General features: G+C 38.4%; 1 protein-coding gene and 1 long non-coding RNA gene across 3 annotated transcripts in view; one reads left to right on the forward strand and one right to left on the reverse strand.

Moving 5' to 3' along the window:
• Positions 1 to 18,155, forward strand: part of ptprn2 (protein tyrosine phosphatase receptor type N2) — a 200,874-nt gene extending 182,719 nt beyond the window's left edge. For both annotated transcript variants that reach the window (XM_088322837.1, XM_088322838.1), the window contains 7 exons: positions 141 to 218; positions 3,755 to 3,874; positions 6,925 to 7,091; positions 9,682 to 9,735; positions 12,304 to 12,368; positions 16,146 to 16,219; positions 16,607 to 18,155. In XM_088322837.1, coding sequence (XP_088178963.1) covers positions 141 to 218; positions 3,755 to 3,874; positions 6,925 to 7,091; positions 9,682 to 9,735; positions 12,304 to 12,368; positions 16,146 to 16,219; positions 16,607 to 16,678 — 630 coding nt within the window. In that variant the 3' untranslated portion in view covers positions 16,679 to 18,155. The remainder of the gene's footprint in view (positions 1 to 140; positions 219 to 3,754; positions 3,875 to 6,924; positions 7,092 to 9,681; positions 9,736 to 12,303; positions 12,369 to 16,145; positions 16,220 to 16,606) is intronic.
• LOC148348376 (uncharacterized) lies at positions 16,010 to 20,706 on the reverse strand. Its single transcript, XR_015847750.1, has 2 exons — positions 16,379 to 20,706; positions 16,010 to 16,250 (listed from the first exon to the last, which is right to left on the reverse strand). It is a non-coding gene; the product is annotated as an uncharacterized LOC148348376 (long non-coding RNA).
• Between the last annotated feature and the right edge of the window lie 217 nt (positions 20,707 to 20,923).

The following is a 20,923-nucleotide window of genomic DNA, read 5'->3' on the forward strand; positions in this document are numbered from 1 at the left end:
TTTTAGTGGGTGGCCTTTTTAATCCAGTGCGTTTTGTAGTGCGTAAAATACCGTAACTGGATTGTGAGATAAAAAGTTTGATTTCAAAAGGCAGAAATACTTCTGTTAATAATTTTTGAGTCTCCGTCTTTCCAATCCAGATGGACCACGACCCCCGCAACCCCACCTACATCGCTGCACAAGGCCCGCTTCCCTCCACCGTTGCTGACTTCTGGCAGGTAATATCCCACGTTTCATTTCGTCACCCGTGATGTTTCCGTTTGATCGCAGAAGAAGGGGGGTAGAGATGGCTGGGGGTAGAATCAGAGGTAGAAAAACATGTGGGTTGACAGGTTTTTTGCTTTTGTGCTGGGAGTTCTCAGCGGGAGATCTGAAAGGCCCACTTTTTTCCTCTCGAGTATTATTCCTGCTAAAAATATTGACTCAAGTATATTTTTATGCTTTAAACCATGTTTAAGCAATAGGGGGGGGCTGTTGCCCCATTTCCATTTAAAACAAATATTTCTCCTTAGAAAAGGAAGAACAAAAGTTTTTACCCTGGAAAAAGTCAGAAATAAAACCTATAAGAACTGTATTGCTAATATTAACAGCAGCTTCTTCTCACCGTAAATTACTATTCATTGTTACACACTGTTTCCTCAAACAGTTAGCCCAAACGTGAAACTTTTTTTTCTCGAAAGCAGTTTTTGTGGTGTTGTTTGAAAAAAAGAGAAATCTAAATTCCAAATAGTTCCTCAAAAATAATATAATAAAAACAACAATAGGAACAACAATCCAATATAGTTTAAATAATTGAAGGTTTATGCAGCCAGTGTGCTATATATTATGTTCATAAAATCAAAAAATAATTTCAAAACTGATTAAAAAGTATCATTGTTATAAATGTTTATAGTAAGGCCCCAAAAACACATTAATGCAATGTGAGGTGCATGATTTATATTGAGAACAAGAATAGAAAAAAACAAAAGATGTATTATTATTACACAAAAACACCTCGGTAAAATGCTAAAAAAAAAGGAAAACATATACATAAAATGTATATTTAAGACGCTTAAGAGGCATGGGGAGTAAACGAACGCTATGCTGTTGGTATTAAGACGCAAAAGAATGACAAAAATGCAAGTGTAAGATGGAAAATACTGGTTAAGACAGTGTCATTGGGCAAGACACTGAATCCCTAATGCCCCCAATGAGCAAGTAGGCGCCTTGCATGGCTGACTCCCTATTGGTGTGTGAGTGTGTGTGTGAATGGGTAAGTGTGAAGCGCATTGTAAAGCGCTTTGGGAGGTCTACATTGACTTGAAAAGCGTTACTAAATGCAGACCATTTGCAAAAATGAAAAAAAAAATAATAATAATAAAAACCCACATATATGTAGAGGATTAAAAAACGGCAAAACGCTGTAAAATGAAAAAAAAATGATTTAAATATGTCATTAAGATGCTAAAAAGGCAAAAGAAGGTATGATTGATATATTATTATAAGAAGCAAAAAAAATGCCTATTGCACATGAAAGATGTCAAATAGTGAAAAAATTATTTAGGCGCAAAAAAACTGAAATACAAAAAAATACTTGGGACACCAAAAACGGTGTAATATATGATGCAAAGTGTCAAAAATTGCAAAAAGGTATGAATATGTAGAGGTATAATGAAAAAAACTGCTCTGTTAAGTGCTTAAAAAAGGTGAAATTTAAAATGTATATGCTAAAAATGCAAGAGGAGAGCAAAAAAAGGGTCAAAATGCACATAGAACACAAAAACAGCATTATATATCAAGTAAATTGTCAAAAAGGTATGATGAATATAGTACGGCATTTGAGGGCGGGGTTATCAAAAAGTGCTTTTTATGTCCAACAATAGGCCTGCAGTTAATTAACAACACAAGAGAGCGCTAGCTTTTAACTGCAAAGTGCATCCTAATTGTGTGGGAAGCTTTTGTTATGTTTTTTTCCTCTATTGAAACGTTTCAAGTGCCTCAGATGAAACACTGATAATTGTTTTGTGTTTGTTGTTTTCTTTGTGTCAGGTGAATAGAAGTGCATCGATCTATTAGTCTGCTAAACTAAAGAAAAAACACAAAACTCTTCTTTTATAATCATTTTGTTGGGGGTCTAATATAAACTTTTATTGTTATTTGAAAAATAATAATGACTGTGTCAGATCTGGCACATGCAATTATCCACCAGATGGCGCCACATTAACTTTTCAGGTGTAAATCTACATTTTAGTTTATGACAAAGTCAACAATCGTATTCATCAAACACACATTTTGATTTTTACCTTGAAGTTTGGGTGTGCGTTATACATAAGGTTTTACCGTCTTAGTGCACATCCATTGGTTATCGGATTCCATCCCGGGACGCGGGGGTGAGAGTGCCAAACTCTAACCACTGGATGCTATCTCGTTTTCACACTATCTTTAGTCATGGTACCAGAGAGATATGTTAATTTCGTTGTGCATTTTATATGTTACAAGGCAATAAATGTGTCACTTTTTGTCATTATAACTGTTTTTCAAACGTTTTTGAGAGAACACACATTTCTTTCATTGAAAAAGTCCCGCGGGAAACCACCTGGCATCTCTGATAAAACTTAATCAAAATGAAAGAGAGCTTTCACTAGATTGCACAGGCACGATAATTGGATAATACAACAATGCTGCAAGCTGTGTGTCACAGTCGTTAAAAAACACGGCATCATAACATTTGAACGCACCACAAAATTAACATTCTTCTCTAGTACCATGACTAAAAATAATGTGATGAGATCAAATCTACTGCCTTTTCGTAGGTATTCCACTGCCAGTCCAGTGGTTAGAATTTTGTGCTTTCACACCCCGGTGCGCATCCACGCAAAAAGTTTGAGCTGAGAAACAGTGAAACTAAATTTAATTTATACTAATTCTAATAAAAAAATAGGGGGGCACGTTATACACAAATAAATATCGTGTATGGAGTTAAAATTTGAATGTCGTTGCAGTCATTTGAAAAAAAACAAATTTCCAGTTTAAAGTCGTCAAAAATGAGATGTTTATCACATGATAACAACTCTAAAGTCCATTCGTAAAAATTATTTCGAGACACAGGGATCGAATGAGCACTTGAAATCCCTGTAAATGTTCAATTTTAATGTCAAGTACTTGAATTGTTGGGTGAAGTCCTCGTAAATTTTGATTTTCTTGCCTTTAAACAAAGAAAAAAACTAAGTCTGCTTAAAAATGATGCCAATAGGGCTATGGATTGATTCCTTTTGGATTTCTTCTTTTAAATAAATGGAGAAATCCAGAAATTGTATTAGAAAATCTTTTAAAAAGTGCTTAACTTCCTCCTTAAAAAAGTGAAAATTTACGATGAGGCTAATAGGTTTCAATTTATATTTCTACTCGTGTGGCTGGATTTTGTGACGTTTTTTCATTCAGAGTAAATAATTCAGAGTGAGACATTCACGCCCTGGCAATTTTTAAACATTAAAATTTGTTTTTAGGTCTTAGTTACAATAATTTACATGTAATTATTTTAGTCGTGTTTCAAAATTCTGCCACCAACTCCATATGTCAAGGAATACCACAGTGTGGCAAAATATCCGCCGTGGGCTGGTTTGTTTTTCCCGAGCGTGTATTCCATTTTCCCGCTCGGCTGCCGCTTTACCCACGCCTGCCGGACACGGATTAAAAAATCCATTTAGTCGGGCGGCCGGAACGCGGGATATTCCAACAGCGCTGAAGGATGCTGTGTCTCTTTAATGGCGCGCAGATGGTTTGGGAAAGCGGCTGCGTGGTGGTGGTGATGCTCACCCCTGTTTCGGAGAACGGCGTCAAGCAGTGTCACCACTACTGGCCGGATGAGGGATCAGACGTCTACCACTTCTACGAGGTATGGTGTCCGAACGGGGTGAACCAGTCTGTGATTTTCTAGGACAGGTGTGTCCAAAGTCCGGTTTGGGGGCCATTCACGGCCCCTGGTCAAATTTTTTGAGGGCCGCGGCCTCTGTCATAAAATTAATAATATGTGGCCCACCAGTAATGTTGAAAGCACTGTAAAATAATTTGGTCACCTTTGGCTTCCTGTGAGAATTCAAGCCCACCCCATTTACGGCACGTGGAAATAAAAGAAGAAAACTGACTGAGTGGACTGACGCTTCCAGAACATCTGTAAAAAAGAGGGGTCTTTTTCACCTAAATCCAATACTACTGTGTATCTAATTTTCCAACATACTGTGACTGTTTTCAAAAAAAATGTCATTTTAAGAGGTACTGCCAGTCCAAACATGCTATAAAAAGCTAATTGTAAACACTGTGAAAAGGTGAACCAAATGGAAGCGGTCTTAACAGCACTGCAGCACTTTTTTACGGGACACTTTGGGTGAAATGGAAATATTACAAAGGAGAGCTACGAGGCCCTGCCACTGAATGCCAAGCACTGCAAACTATTCACTGAGGATGAATTTATTAAAAACTGTTGAAAGAATGTAAGGGTGAATAGTCGGCCCTCATACATTTTCACTTTACCAAATCTGGCCCGCTTTCTGAAAAGTTTGGACACCCTTGATCTAGGATCATCCATCGCACTTCGAGAATATCTTACATTCATCTTTCATGATCTTTCAATGTTGCGAAGAAAATCTCTTTTCTGAGCTTCATCTTTACATTTAAGAGCATACCAGCACACCCTATCAGGTCTACATTTGAAATTTTAACTTCTAACTATTCACCTATCAGAGTCATTTTGTCGTTTTTAATCACCTGCCCACTCGCGTGTTAGCACTGTACGCACCACCAAAGATTTCCAATCGTTCACTTTTCAAGTATTTTTTTGAAAAGGGACAAGTGTGCTCCATAAACTCATGTAACATACTAGAACATTTTATCCATTATCTACACCGCTTATCGTCAGTAGGGTCGCGGGAGTGCTGGCTCTCTTTGGGTAGTGGGCAGGGGACACCCTGAACTGGTTGCTGAACCATTGAATCACTCATTCACACTTAGGTACAATTTGGACTGGCCAATTAACCTGACAAGCATGTTTTTGGAATGTGGGAGGAAACCAGAGTACCTGGAGGAAACGGGGAAGTTGCGGTAGCTAGACTTGACCACCCAGCCGCCGTGCCTCTATAACATTTTAGCCAAGGCCAATTCTCAATCTCTGTCCTGTCCCCTGAAGGGATTTTACTGAAAAAACATACATAAAATACACAAAATGATAAAACAGCACAATTGGAAAAGCTACGTGTGGTCACATATCTGACCTCTGATTAAAAAGTCTTGAAGTTTATGTTTAAAAAGGACCCAGTTTGACTCCTCCTTAAGTTCAGTGGGTTAACAGTTCTAGGTTTAAGTGCCTTGTACAGTAAAAGCTGATTGTCTAAAAGAAGTTTTCCGCCTCAGGACTGGACAGTTCCCGCTCTGAGCTCCTCTGTTGCTGGAGCCTTTTAGTGATAACATGAGTTTGGGGAGGTCATCAACATGGCACCCCCACTGGTGACTTTGTACCCAACCGGATTAACAGTGGTGCACACCCCCCCTGAAAAATGTATTCTGAGCCTTATTTATTGTTTGCGCCAAAATTTGACTTGAAACCAATAACTATCAGAGTGCGCTCAGAGGAATCTGCTCTCAGACGTTTTTAGTCGCTTGCTGCTCAAGTATCTTTACTGTGTGGACCCGCAGGCAGACTTTCTAATCAATCACTGTAAGTGTTGTTAACTCAAATTTAGGAATAACTTCTTAGATCAGTTTATTCCCACACAAATTGATATAGGGTGGTGCACAGAGGCACCCCAGTTAGGGGTTATGTTCTTGATGACTTCATCTGACAAAAATCACAACAGCACCCCCACTGGTGAGTTTTTACCTTATGGGTTTGAGGCGGGAGCGTACCCCAACTTAAAAATCTATACTGCGCTTCATTTTTAATTCTGGGAGCATTAAATAGCACACCAAAGAGTGCATGGAGGAAAATTATACTTCTAACCGATCACTATCGGATCTGCTTTTTTTTAATCGTTTCTAGTTGGTCACTTTAAGTGTTGTTAACTCAAAATCGGGGATGTCTTCTTGAATCAATTTAGTCTCACTCACTTTGCTGTAGGCCAGAGGTGTCCAACTCATTTAAGCTTGGGGGCTACATGGAAGGAGACAACTCTCACAGGGGCCGGACTAGTGGGTTAAAGAAAAAAGAGGGGGGAGCAAGAAAGTGAGGAAAAAAAGAAAGAGAGAGAGAGAGAGAGAAGGAGAATAACCGAAAAAGCGGACAAAAAGACAGAGGGAAAGAGAGAGAAAACGAGGAAGAAAGATAATTGAAAAAAGGAGAGTGATCGATCCTTTTACCTGCGTTAACTCAAATTGGGGATGGCTGCTTGATTCAGTTTAATCTCACATATTTTGCTGTAGGCACTTCTTAAGGACACCACAGTTGTAGGTTATCACACTTGACTAGAGGTGAGATTGGGCCTTAAAATTTCAGCCCGACCCGACCCGAGTCGCAGGTATATAAACCCGAACCTGGCCGAACCCAATGGATTAACTTGATCTAAAAAACGAGCCCGAAATAAACAGGATGTTTTCATTTGCCGGGGTGGGGGGGGCTGTCGGGGGCTCCGCCCTGCTTTATTCCTGGACCCTGGCTATTTCAGCTGAAAATGAAAATCTCCATTCTGATCCCTGGATTTGGAGTAAAAGTAAGTGCATGCTGTGTAGATCCTCCACGAAGAGGGAAAGAATATAAATAAAAATGAACGGCGAGAGAGAATCCCGACCGGCCGGACTTGAGGCTTGACATTTTAGGCCCAAATCCCGATCCCGGTCCTAAAAACTTACCTCTACACTTGACCAATGACTTTTGAACTGAAAATCACAACTGCTCATACGTAACCCTAATCCCCCAATGGTGACTTTCTACCGGGATTAACGGTGCTCCGCATGCAGGTCAACCTTGTATCCGAGCACATCTGGTGCGAGGACTTCCTGGTCCGGAGTTTCTACCTGAAGAACCTGCACACCAACGAAACGCGCACCGTCACGCAGTTCCACTTCCTGTCCTGGATGGATCGCGGCGTCCCTGCAACGGCGCGCACCCTGTTGGACTTCCGCAGGTAGACTGGCCCCTCCCCACCCTTGTTCCCTACCCCCTACCCTGCTTTTTGCCCCACTGATTAACGAGGTCTTGATCCTTTTCCATCAGGGTTATAATAGTTTGGGATTCTGTTTTATCTGATCATTTATTTTACCCAATTTTGTTTGTTTTTTTAACTTTAAGGGACAATGTGTATTATTGAGCGCCTCCTAGTGATTGAAACCAACTTTAATTCAATATTGATGGGAATATTAGGTGAAATACATGAACTATTATATTAAGTCATTGTTTAATGGCTGCATGTTAAATAAATTTGTTTTTATTTCACATAAAATGAGGCTTACCTGGGGAGGACCTGACATCACTGTCCATGTTTTTTCCCTCTTCTTTTCCTTTTTTCTAACTTTTTTTCATTTTCATTATATATATTTTTTCCTATTTGTTTCTTTTTCCCTTTTTAGGTATTTTTTGTTAGTTATTCATTTTGTGGCTTTTTCCTTTTAGTTTGTTTTCTTTTTCTTTTTCCCTTTTTAGGTATTTTTTGTTAGTTATTCATTTTGTGGCTTTTTCCTTTTAGTTTGTTTTCTTTTTCTTTTTCCATTTTTCTCTTCTTTTTTGTTCTTTTCCTCCGTTTTGTCTTTTTCTTCTTATTATTATTATTTTCATTTTGTCTCTTTTTCTATTTCTTTATAAAAAGCTGAGGGGGAAAAACAAGAATAAAGATGGTCAATTTGAGCCTCCATAACTTGTAATCTTACATGTTTTTCCTAATACTGTGTTGGTCAAATATTACATACTGTCCCTTTAATTTAAAACTGAATTGATTTATTTTTGGGGATGGAGCACATTTGAAATCTTTTTTGTTTGCATTGTATCTTTTTACCTAACTACGTCAACTATAATAACCTTGCTATCCCCCGCATCGCCCCCCCCTCTTTCCTTAAGCTCCCCCACTCCTGGCTAATGCGATGCAGCAAACTAACAGCCTGGCTTGGCTGGGGAAGTAAAGGTCTCATTGGACGAGCCAATTAGAGACGAGGCCGCCCAACTCAAAATAGGGAGAGATCGGTCGGGGTTTGTTAGCGACTCGTACCCCCACCTTACCCAGAATCCTCCGGGAAAAACTGCAGCGGGACAACAAATGAGAATAGACGCATCTGATTTGGGGATGGGAATCCACCCCCCTATCCCTTCCCTACACCGTGCTTGTTAATGCAAAGTGAGGGGAAGGCATATCGTCTTTGTTTTTTTCCACCTTCCAATTAGGTCTGCAGGTATTAGTGTGCAGTTGTTTTTTTTTTTTTATCTCAAGTCATATTTTTCTCAATTTCTTTCTGCGAAGTCTCGTCCGTCTTGTGCGGTTGCCAGTGTCATTTTTGTGATGTTGCAGCTAGTAATATGAGCCCAGTTGCATAGTCACAAAAGTGATCATTGGAAACTGTGTCTCCTCAGCCAGCGCTGTGCACGACCCCAACACCCTTCCCCCTCTCCTGCCACTCCTTATTCTCCTTTTCACTTTTGCATGGGGAGTTTCACCTATTTACACGCAACTGACTTGTATGGCCTTGGCTTGATACTCACTGAGCAGTAATGCCAAAGCCTTAGATATACATGTATTTATATATATCACTTTTTTAAAGAAAACAACAAAAACGTACTTTTACATTTTGGCACTTCTTAAAAACATATTTTTATGTTATGGCACTGAATAAATTAAAGACGGGACATCACATAATTAGAATTGAATGAGAAATCATGTGATAAAACATGGTTTTCATTGCTCCGAGTGACCGTGACGCCATTTTTAGTTGATAGCATGTGGCAAAATGGCTGCCCTCTAAAATGAGGAAAAACCTCATGCTGCGTGATTTTAATCTAGTCAAACTCAATTTGGCTCTGGGGCCAGATCCAGACTTTTTGTTGAGGTTGGCTTCTATTTCTTTTTCTCCATTTCTCTATTTCCCACTTTCTCTGTCTTCTCACTTTTCTTTCTTTATATGTGTTACTTCCTCTTTTTGTCCTTTTCTCTCTTCATTCCCTTTTCTATTTCTCTAGTTATCTCTCTCACTTTTCTTTATTTCGGTTTATTCCTCTTGTTCTTCCTTTCTTTCTCTCTCTATCCATTTTTTCCTCTTCCCTTCCTTTCTTTCATTTTTTGCTTTCATCCACCGACCGGTCTGGCCCCGTGAGCTTTTTCTGCCATACGGCCCCCGAGCTAAGATGAGTTTGACACCCCTGTTATTATGCTTTATCATTCAGCCTACCATAGTAGCCTGTCTAGATATTATAATCACAAACGACAAGGGATCTTTTCCAAACACATTTATTCACAAACGATGGGGAAAAACACATTTTCATGTTTGGCATTGAATCTATTCATTGGTTTATTTTAACAGTTGAGTGAATGCAGTTTTACACCTGAACCAACTCTACCCTATAGCGGCTGAAGAGAGCATTTGGTTGGCATTTATTAAAAAAAATCATAACTTTGATCGAAATGACTTGCTTCTTTTTTATTTAGAAATGTATGGCGGGTCAGACTGAAGGTTCAACATGCCTGTTTCTAATCCATCTCTTACCTCATATTGATTTTTGTTTTTCAATTCCAGAAAGGTTAACAAGTGCTACCGAGGCCGATCCTGCCCGATTATCGTCCACTGCAGGCAAGTATTCCAAGCCGTTTTTGAATAACGTTAACATAAATGGCCAATTTATTTATAAAAATCTGTAATGTTCGTGTTATCTATTGAAAATGAATGACTCCTACCCCCTTTAGTCGCCTTGTTTGCAATTAACATGCAGCGCTACTGAATGGCCGCCGGGCACAAAGGGGGGCTTTTCAACGCTACGTCTCTGGAGTAATGGAGAGAGTGGGCGAGAGAGAAAGAGAAAAAAAATTTGCAAGGCCCTTTAAAATAAAACATAAAAATGTTCTTCAAACCGCCGCTGGTCTAGCAACCTTCTCCCCTGCTCCCGACGTGCTCGCTTTTAAAAGCCTTTGTCCTTTGGTGGGCTCTCAGAAGCCGTTGCCCTCCTCCCCTCCTCGACCACACATGAGTCAATTACATGCCTTGTGTCATCTGGGAGTCACAATGCTAAATTACAGAGAAAAATATAGAATATATTATATACTGCGGTGGAAAGAATAGTTCCTGCTTGAAATCAATGGCAATAAAATAATCTTTGAATTTCTCATTTCCATTTGCCCAGTGTAAAACAGGCAATAGGGGGATTTGACACTGTCTCTTAAAAAACAAGTAATTTAAATAAAAATAATCTTCATTTACTGCAACACTTAAATTATATATGTTGGAATTGGGGATAGGCGGATACCGATGGCAGGTATCAATACTAGTTGCAGTGGCCGATACCACTATCGAGCATGCTGTTTTACATTAAGGTTATAAAAAAGGAACAAGTAATCTTATTTTCTTGTAAAATTGGGAGTCAGTTTTGGCGGTTTAGGGAAAAACTATCTAAATGATCTCAGTGTTTGGTATCAGAAAATAAATATACTAAAAAAAAATAGTATTTTGTGGCAAATAATTACATTCAAGTCGAGAATGTAATCCTTTTTTCTCTAGTCACAATGTTTAGCTAATCTTAGAATTAGGGATCGGTGAGTACCGATGGCCCAGGTATCAATACTTAATATTGGCATTCACCAATCCGATAATTGGTCACACTCACTACCTAACTATCTATCTACCCTGGTCATATCCCTCGAGAGGGGTGACCGACAGCAAGACAAACACATACAAAAGCAAAGAAAATATAAAAAGGGAAAAAGATTTTTGGACCAAACACCCAAACAAGTTAAGCACCTTGGCACCCAAGTCGGTCATGCTTTCGTCCCTCCAGATGAAACGGGACACAAGAAAGCGGCTGTGTCACTCGGGTCAGGGTGACACAATACACTCTTCTTTTCAATAGCAGGCCCGACAGCTTTCACTGGTTTACCCCTGCCGCATCATACGGGTGCCCTGCCCATTCCTTAGAACGCTTCTAAACATCCTACCATCCTTTCACAACACCTCTCCACTCATTCCCATCACCAACAAAAGCTCTAGCTTCCACTACATTTAGACCTCTTTCCTGCAGTGCACTCATAACACCATCCATCCACGTCAATCGCCATTTACCTTCCATTTACTTCTGCTCCGTAGATCCTCTTCAACAACCTCACACTCACGAAATATTAAGAAATAAAAAAAATTCTTTTAAAATAATGAGCTGTGTTTAAGGGGTGTTGCGGAAGAAATTCTATGCGTAGTATCAGACTGAAAAAATTAGCATTTGGCATCCATGGCTAGCGAAATATTTTGTCGTAAATATTTACATGTATTTGATTGTAAATATGAGAATGTATTCCTCTTTTTTTACAGCTAATGTAAAAATTGGGAATGGATGAATACCGATGGCAGTTATCTTTACTAGTGGTAATCACCTATACCACTTCTGGCTGCACTCTGTTTTATAGTAAAACAATAGAAAGGATTTGTGTGTGGGAGGAGGAAATTCTATGAATTAGTGGTATTAGTGTGTACTATCAGACAAAAAAACTTGGGATTGTGGATTTCTAGTTAGAAATTTAATATCTTTCTCATTTTCCAGACATAAGCTAGCGTAAGAATTGGGAATGGGCAGCTACCGATGGCAGGTATCGGTACTAATGGCAGTCACTAATAACTTGATTAGCCACACTCTTGTTTGTACTAGAGAAACAGAGATAATTTATTTCTATACTTTTTATGTTTGGAAATTGTGAGCTAGTTTAAGAATTGGTGGGGAAGACATTTTATGCCACAAAGTCAATATTTTGTCACAAATAATTACATTTATGTAATGGTATATGTATATTCCAGAATGAGACATTTTTTTCCTAATGTTAGAATTGGGGCTGGGTGAGTACCAATGGCAGGAATTGATACTACTGGTAGTCACTGATAACGCTATTGGTCGCTCAATGTTTTGTACTAGAACAGATTAAATATAATGGTTTTGTTTTAGAATGATGAGCTATTTTGAGGGCTAGTGGGGAAGAAAGTCTATGCACTAGTGTTATCAGACTGAAAAATTGGAATTGTCCATCGGTAGTTAGCAAAATACGCATTTAGTTGCAAATAATGACATGGATTGTGAAATCCAAGAATGCATCCCACAAAAACATGTCCACAAAAATTCCGTTTGCTCAAAAGACACCAGTTTTAATTGATCTATTTTCCCTGCAGCGATGGGGCCGGCAGAACCGGGACGTACATTCTAATCGATATGGTCCTCAACAGGATGGCAAAAGGTAAGCTTTCTCCTCTGCTTGGGTTGCCGTGGTAACACTCAGCTTTTCCTCCAAGGGTCTTGGTGACGCGGGGAACAGCAAAAAACGAAAAGGCGTCCAAATGAGCATGAGTAATTCAGTAGACATTTATTTTGCACGCCGTATCGAGCCGTGAATTTAGATGGCGCATGCATGCCAATGCAATTCCATCAATTTTTTATATGCGTAGATTTTTTTTGTGTGTAGAAAACAACAATAACAGAAGCACCTTGAGCTTCCAAAGGATGCTGTGCCTTGATCAACCACTAGGAAGCAGGGTAACTTGAAAAATGAAATCCGATGCAGTAACTAGTTACCAGTTGGAAAATGTAGTCGGCAGAATAATCCAAATATCTCAATATTGTATGAATGTAACTTGATGACTTTCGATTACTTTTGGATTACTCCAATACCAAATAAACATAATGAACAATGTAACCTTGAAAAAGAATTGGAGGAAACCAAGGTCAGGTAGATGCTTGTGGTCCTACAAAAATGCTCAAATTTTAACCATTTTTTAAAAAGTATCGTTTATGAATCAAAAATTGTAGACAAGATATGCTCTGGTTTAGTTTACATTAAGAGGATATCAGGGACCCAATATGTTAAACACACAAAGGTGGCCGAATCAAATCAAATTTATTTTTAAAACATTTATGGCTTGAAAAGTGCTGTAAAACATTACGTGTACAATGGGATAATTAGGGCTACCCAAAACACCTAATATACAGGTATATACAATGGTTAAAATACAGTAAAAACAAGAAATAGAAATAGAAATAAAATGTGATTTTGGCAAGACACAGACTAACCATGTGAGGAAAGGGACCTGAAGGCTTAGGGATGGCAGTAGACCCTTTGGATTTTTAGCCTACCCCACCCCACCCCCTAAAAAATGTTCGCAGCTTCGCAAGTCTAAAAAATTATAATAATAAAATAAAATAATTTTTAAAAATCAAAGAAAAAATTAAGCATTTTTGAAAGGGCGTCGCTACTTTGTGGTTACACGTTCGCGGGTCTAAAAAAATCATATTAATAATAGAATAAAATTATTATTATTATTATTATTTTTAAGCATTTTTGAAGGGGAGTCGCTACTTAGCAGATTTTCACTTATCGCAGGTGGTTTTGGTCCCCATTAACTGCGATAACCGAGGTCCCACTGTATTCTATTCTATATACGGACATTAGTATCAGATGTACGCTGCATTTCTCTGTGATTGAAATTATGATTGACACAACTGGTCTATCGGCACATCATGTAATATATCAATATTTTAAAAACGGTAGTAATGCAAAATAATGCTTATTTTAACTAAATGTACCGGTAATTTGTCTCTTTACTGTAACAAACGAAATACAATTACATTTTTTGGGGTATCCTAATTACGTGACATTGTTACTCCCCGACCCTGCGTAATACAAACAAGGACGGTTACAACTCGGCAAGTTGCAGTCATAATCATTGGAAGAGCATTTCAAATTCCAAATGGATTTTCTATCCATTGTGGTGGGACATCCAAAGGTCAGCCAATGTCAATTAGAGAAGCTACCTAGGGCCCGGTCCTGCCCTCCGCCCTTTGACCTCTCAACTTTGCCTTTTACACCAACTCAAAATGGACGCTCGTTAGAAGAGGGTGGCTCGGGTTTTTGAGTGACAAATGCCCCCCCGTTGTCCGGAGCCATGAAAGCCACTCGGCGGTTCTTTTGAACTTTGTTTCCTTAGAAAACACCCCCCCTCCCCCTCCACTTCTACCATGTACATTGGTATAATCTGGCTCTCCAAAGCTTTTGTCCAGAATTCAGCCCTCACTTCTTACACATCAAAGTTCAATTTGGGGGGCATTTTACTATTAAATTCTTACTATTATACGAAAATGAAATTCCATTAGCTCTTTTCCTATCAGAAGGGTGAGAATATATAACTATGTGACATGTGGTCTTAATTGAAAGTCATGCATTGCAGTGTTTTTTTTTTTAATTCAAGGAGTACTAAAATAATCAAATCAAGGGAATGTTGAATTGACAGAATTTGATTATTTTGGCGCTGTGCAGATGATCAAGAATATATGACCGTGTGTCATATAGTCTTGATTTTAAGAGTCATGCCTTAGATTGTATTTTCTGTACTACGAGTCAAATCAGTAACACAATTGTTATACTATTTATCATTAGTAATTAGCTAAAAGACAGAATGTTATTAAGCTCAGTGTTTTCTACTTATCAGTCACTAAGAATCAAAGTGTTGTAATTCGCTGTATGCAGAAGATCAATACTATGTTCTGTTGAGTCATTTAAAAAGTATTGCATTTCAGTATTTATTATTAACAAAAAGCAAGATGACACAACTTGACTTTTTTGCAATCAGCTAACAGATCGAATGGGATTATTTTTGCGCGTTGCAGGGCTTTTTTCTATTCAGTTAGTCTTTGAAAGAATCAAAGAGACGCAATGTTGATACTATTTTACATTAGCAATTAGCTAACGGACAGAATGTTATCATTTTTGAGCTATGCGGAGAGCATGAATATATTGCTATGTGTGATGATGTGATGTCTGATTTTAAAAGCCATGCATCATTTTGTTTTGTTTTTTAATATTAAATACCTCACTAGAGGAATCAAAGTTACACAATTTTGATACTATTTTAGCAATTAGCCAACAGATAGAATGTGATTTGCGCTATGCAGAAGAAGAATATAGGACTGTGTGAAATCAAGTCAAATGATCTGCATTTATATAGCGCTTTTCAAGTCAATGAAGACTTCCCAATGCGCTTTACAAAGTGCTTCACATTTACCAATAGCGGCCGTGCAGCCATGTAAGGCTGCTTATTGGGGGCATTAGGGGTTCAGTGTCTTACCCAAGGACACTTCGACATGTAACACGGAGGAGCCGCCTTATCCCAAGACGAGCGCTCTACCTCCTGAGCTACTGCCGGCCCTGTGTGCTGTAGAGTCAGATTTTAAAACACATGCATTAATTTATTTTTTATGTTCAAGGTATTTAAAGAATCAAATGGATGCAAAGTTCATACATTTTAGTATTTAGCTAACAGACAAAATGTCCTTTTTGCATTATGCAGAGGATCAAGGATCTATAACGGTGCCATATAGTTTATTTTCAATCATACATTTACATTTTTTTGTCTTCTTCATCTTTAAAAAAGAATCAAAGCAATGTTGACACTATTGACCATTTATTTAGCTAACAAACAGAATTGTGATTAACAAAAACACCCGGTTCATGGAATTCCATTTTAAACATTTTCAACCGACGGACAATCGAAAAAAGTGCAGCTCTGCTCAAAAATGCTTTGAACACATTGTCTTAAAGTGTTTTATTTATTATATTTTAAGATTTGTATTGTGTGATTTATTTGCCTTACTATTGTTGACCATCAACATACCTCAATAGGGTTTACGTTTTTTTAAGTATTTATTTCTACTTGTTTTTATAACAACAGGTAAGAGTAAGGTAACTTAACTTTCCTTTTTTATATACATTTATGAAAACATGCTCGGAATGAATATATAAATAAATAAATAGGTGTTTTCCTTTAAACATTTTCTCTCTATCTCTAAAGCTAAATTATCTCTAATGAAATACTTCTCATTTATGGATTATTCTTATCCTACTTGTTAAAAGGAAAAATATTGACTAAAATAAGAAAAAAAAATCATATACCAATTTCTGTGCAGCCCTTTGTGACTTTCTTTGATTAAGGGTTATACAAATAAATGTGACTTTACCTTACAGGTGCTAAAGAGATCGATATCGCTGCTACCTTGGAGCACTTGAGGGACCAGAGAGCCGGCATGGTCCAAACTAAGGTAAGGATTAGAATCCTTTTTTTAGGGAGGCCTGGGGTCGGGGGGCAAAAAAAAAATCCAAATTAGGACATTTCTGACATAACCACTCTAAAAAACGGAAAAGCAAAAAAAAAAAAAAAAAAAAAAAAAAAACCTGATAAACCATCGATTGACTTGTACCTCTGTGTGTTGACGCATCTGAATGCTTCCACACTCCTCCGCTCATGTTTTTTTGCCCCCCAGCCTAAGGGGAAAAGTGCAAAAACCTCGATGGCAGTTTTGTGGGAGGGGGAATGACTCAAAAGTGATGCTGGATTCACCTGATGCTTTCTAACTTGACACAGGAAAAAAAACGGTGCGTTCGAGTGCTTTCTGTGTCCAACGTTGTCGACTTTTGTGCTCCCTCAGGAGCAGTTTGAGTTTGCGCTGACAGCCGTGGCCGAGGAGGTGAACGCCATCCTCAAAGCGTTGCCTCAGTGAAGGCCGACGTCCTTTTCCTTCTCTTTGTTGTCCTCACTCCATACGTGGATGCATATAGACTATATTATAGTATACTAGGTCCACTCATTATCACTTGCCCAGTGGGGGAAGGTGGCGTTCAGGTACCGTCGTTTTTCAGGGCGCTGACGTTACAAGTGCGTGAAAACTATATACGGTTTGACTACAAAACAGAGGCGTGTTCAGGAGAGTGAGTGATTGCTATCGCGAGCTATCGCTAGCTTCTGAACGGCCAGTGATTATTGAGCGCTCGCGTGCCCGAGTAATCACGGGAGAAATACCGCTTACTTTGATTTCCAACATGGCGTCGACAGTGCAGAAGATGGAGGATCTCACCCTGACGAGTGCTGTTGGCGATGTAATATATCGTCTTACATTGCCTGGTAATGTTTGTGAACAATGCAAGACAGGTATGACCCTTCCACTGCGTTTAGGATAACCTTAACTGTGTCAATATGCGAACTGTCGCTCATATCAGCCAACTCGCTCAAAGCAAGCTGTAGAACGAAATCCATTGTACTGTCGTCGGCCATTTTGGATCAGTAAGGCAATCACAGTGAGCGATTACAAAACGTTCAGCAGTGCGCGGCAAGCGATTATCAAGAGACTACATGTCTGATCACTGTCCTGAACACGCCTCTGGTAAGTTCTTTTAAGGATGAAAACTTGGTTTTAAGAGATTTTATTTTTAGAAAGATAAAGTGAATAGATTATATAAAGACAGAGTAAAATGTATACAGTATATTACAAGAATATTTAATTTTTGGTCATCTGTATATCCAATTTTTTTTATTTTGTATTTAATATCAAATATAAATTTACCAAAAAATACTTTTGCCTTCATTTTAACAAATATATAATTTTGATAAAGAATTTTAACTTAAATTAGGAAAAGGTTTTATTTTTACAGGTAGATGCTAACACAAATAGCATAAAGCTAACAGACTGATTAGGTGGGATTGGCAATATGGCAAAGATATATGACAATCGCAGTTCATTCCAATTTTCAAATGAGTTAAAAACTAATGCTAGCAGAAGTGTAAGGGCCAGATCTTATTTTTAATTTTTGGCAAAACAAAAAATTCAAAGATGTAACTGCAATATACAGATGTACCTGAACGCAACCCTTTGGTGCCACTGGTCAACTTTGACATTAAGTTAAGGAAAAAATATACAAAAACGTATTGTTGAAAATGATGTATTTATCGTCTCCAAGTATGTACATTTGAATAAAATTATTGTACAAATGTATTGTGCATTGAAGCTGTGTCATCGCTAATAATAATTACGAGTAGCGTCTTGTTTTCTCTTACTATCACTAGGAAGCGTGCTAGCATTGTGCTTGTTCACATTGTGATGTTGTGCAACATGACAACAGTATTACTTCCTTGTTGAGAGAATTTGTGTCACCACGGTAACAGAAGACAATAAAGATCGCTTTAAAAGAAAAAAAAACATGCTTTCGTGTTGAGTTTTCATTTCTTATTTCTGCCTAAATGACCATTTTGGCCCGAAGCTAGATAGGCTTGGCCATGAACATCAGAATAAATTTCAGATGACAATAATAAATATTTTTGGGGAAACAATTCTGCACTGATAAACTAAAAAAAAACACAACATTTAGGGCTTCTAACTTCTAGGACAAACAATCTGAACACTGCTTAAATGCAGGAAGATAGCTCTATATGTAGTATTAGCATGTAAACATTAGCCAACATTAGGATTGGGACTTCTGGAATAAACAAACTGAACGTTGATAAGCGTTAAGATCGGGTATAAAAGCCCGTACGTGACCGATTAACTCGATTTGAGAAACCGGACCCAAAGTAAACCCAAAGCTGCCTTTTCGGGGCCGTTCGGATGAAGTACGCGCGGCGCCGAGATGCAGCTTTGGGTTAGGTCCCTTAAATCAATGTAGACACAACTTTACAAAGATAATGGTTAAGCGTAGTGATTCAGCATGTAATCATGAATCAAAATTAGGCTAGCTCCTAGGACAAACAACCTAAATACTGTAGTCAGCTCTGTAGTGTCAGCAGGAAAACATTAGCCAAAATTAGGGTAGCGGCTTCTAGGACGAATGGACTGGTAATTTCCTCCAATTGTTAAACTAAAACTGCTTCACTTAAATAAGTTAGCTCTTTAGTATTAGCTTGTAAACATTAGCCAAAACTAGGCTACCAGCTGACTAAAAGGGGGAAACTGAAAATAATTTCTCGTTGCTAAAACTTGGCAGAGTTCTTGTTTCGCCATTTTTACTTTTGGGTTTTATTTATTTTCCCTCACCAAAACCAACTTCAATTGTTAGCGACACAAACGAAACAACGCGGCAGAGGGCCAACCCCACAGCGTAGCGCTTGTTTTGGAAACGTGCCCGGGATGCCTTCCAGGAACCCAAAAAGAAAAAACAAATCGTGCCGCTTGGGTGAAAAACGAGCAGATCAACGCAATCGAGCCTTCATGTGGCTCCAAGGCCGAGGCGGCTATGAACCTCTCCTTGAACAAAGACGGGAATAATTAAAAATGCACTTTTTACACGCAAGACTTACAACAGGTGTCCACCATTTTGAAAGTGAGAGCTACTTATTAGAGAAAACGGCTATTAGCCTTTCCAAAACATCTTATTACCTTGTTTTCAAGACTATAACGAGCACTATAAACAAATTAGCAGGTGCGGCTTATCAGCCGTAAAATATGGTAAATCCATACTTACAATGAAATGCTCCTGATAAGTTTATAGTTTCAAACAAATAAATGAGACTTAAAAGCTGTACAAAGAAAAGGGGACTGGATTTTGAAAGTTGTTGAGCTTTTGCATGTCTTCTCTGGAAGTATGAGAGCTATGACGGACGGCCGAAGCACCCTAATGGTCAGCGCTTGAATGGGAATTTTCATTTGAAACAAATAGCAATAATCACAGCAGAAGAATATAAGCACCACTTTTTAGGATGGTGATTTATTGCTTTGTGGTGGGCAAGGGTTGGAATTGTATCCTTTTTGATGAAGACAGTAGAAGGCAATGTGTATCTGCAATTCAAACAAGGGGGACTCTATTGTGCCAAGTAATTTAGCATTTGCAGCAAACATTTTTTACAAAGTACGTTTGATGCATTTCCAACAAGTTTTATGTTATGCAGGTAAGAGACAATATCATTGGCCAAAATAAAAAGAAGAAATAAGTTAGCTTGTGCCAACTAGCTAGCTAGTTTAGTGTCTTACTGTTGCTATTTCTTACCACGTAAACGAGCTGCTTTCATTGCGATTACCCAGCGATTCAAAACAGGAATCTTCCAAAAAAATCACATGTATCAAACTGTTATGCGCTCTACTATAAAACATATTACGCCGAAATGAACAGTTAAATTATCAACAGATGGAACGAAAAACGAACATTCAGTTTATAAAACGCCATTTCGCCAAAGTAAATATATTCAACATGCTCAGAAATGATTTTCTTAAGGTGCCGCTCGATTTACTATTCTATAACGTTCCCCCAGAATACAGATACGAATTCGTCTTAGTAAGGATTGGCGAGGGGAACATACTACGCCTGGCGTTCATTTTTTTGCACAAAGAAGCTTATCAACGCGTACTAGTTACAAAGAACTGGTAAGTGTCCAGACTTCAATAAGCTTTTAGATTAGCACTGGTGTATGGGGATACTCCATTTACAATATAGCTGTCGAGATGGTGAGGACTGAAGTCAGGCAGACTGGAAGATTCCGTTAGATTTCTGGAGGAAGTCTGTATAGGTTAGTAGTTAGCATTGCTAATACTATGCTATCCAACATGGTGAGCCACCTCACCCGACAGCCGCACAATATTGTTTTGACTAATCATTGGCAATGGTGTTGAATAGTATAGCTTTCTTTATTGCTGTCGTCTACCGTGTACTACAGTTTACTACCATCCATCATGGTGTCGTGACGTGGCTAGGTCACATGTGTGCAAAGGGTCAATACAAAAGCGGGGGGCTTGACCTGAAAGTCAGACAAAAAAAAGGACTTAACTTCAAAGCCGGGCAAAGAAAAGGGGCTCTACTTAAAACATGGACAAAGAAATGGGCCACGACTTAAAAGCTAGACAAAGAAGGTGCTTCCTATAATCCAGAAATTGATGTTACTATGTTGTTATTATTATGTTCTTCCCAGGTTGTATTATAAGAAGTAGTGCTAAAATCGGTTTGGTCCAAGACTAAAACGCCAAGCTAGTTAGAAATCAAATTGC

Source organism: Urocampus carinirostris, chromosome 18 (assembly GCF_059441175.1).
Source record: "Urocampus carinirostris isolate Australia breed hairy pipefish chromosome 18, RoL_Ucar_1.0, whole genome shotgun sequence".
NCBI lineage: Eukaryota > Metazoa > Chordata > Actinopteri > Syngnathiformes > Syngnathidae > Urocampus > Urocampus carinirostris.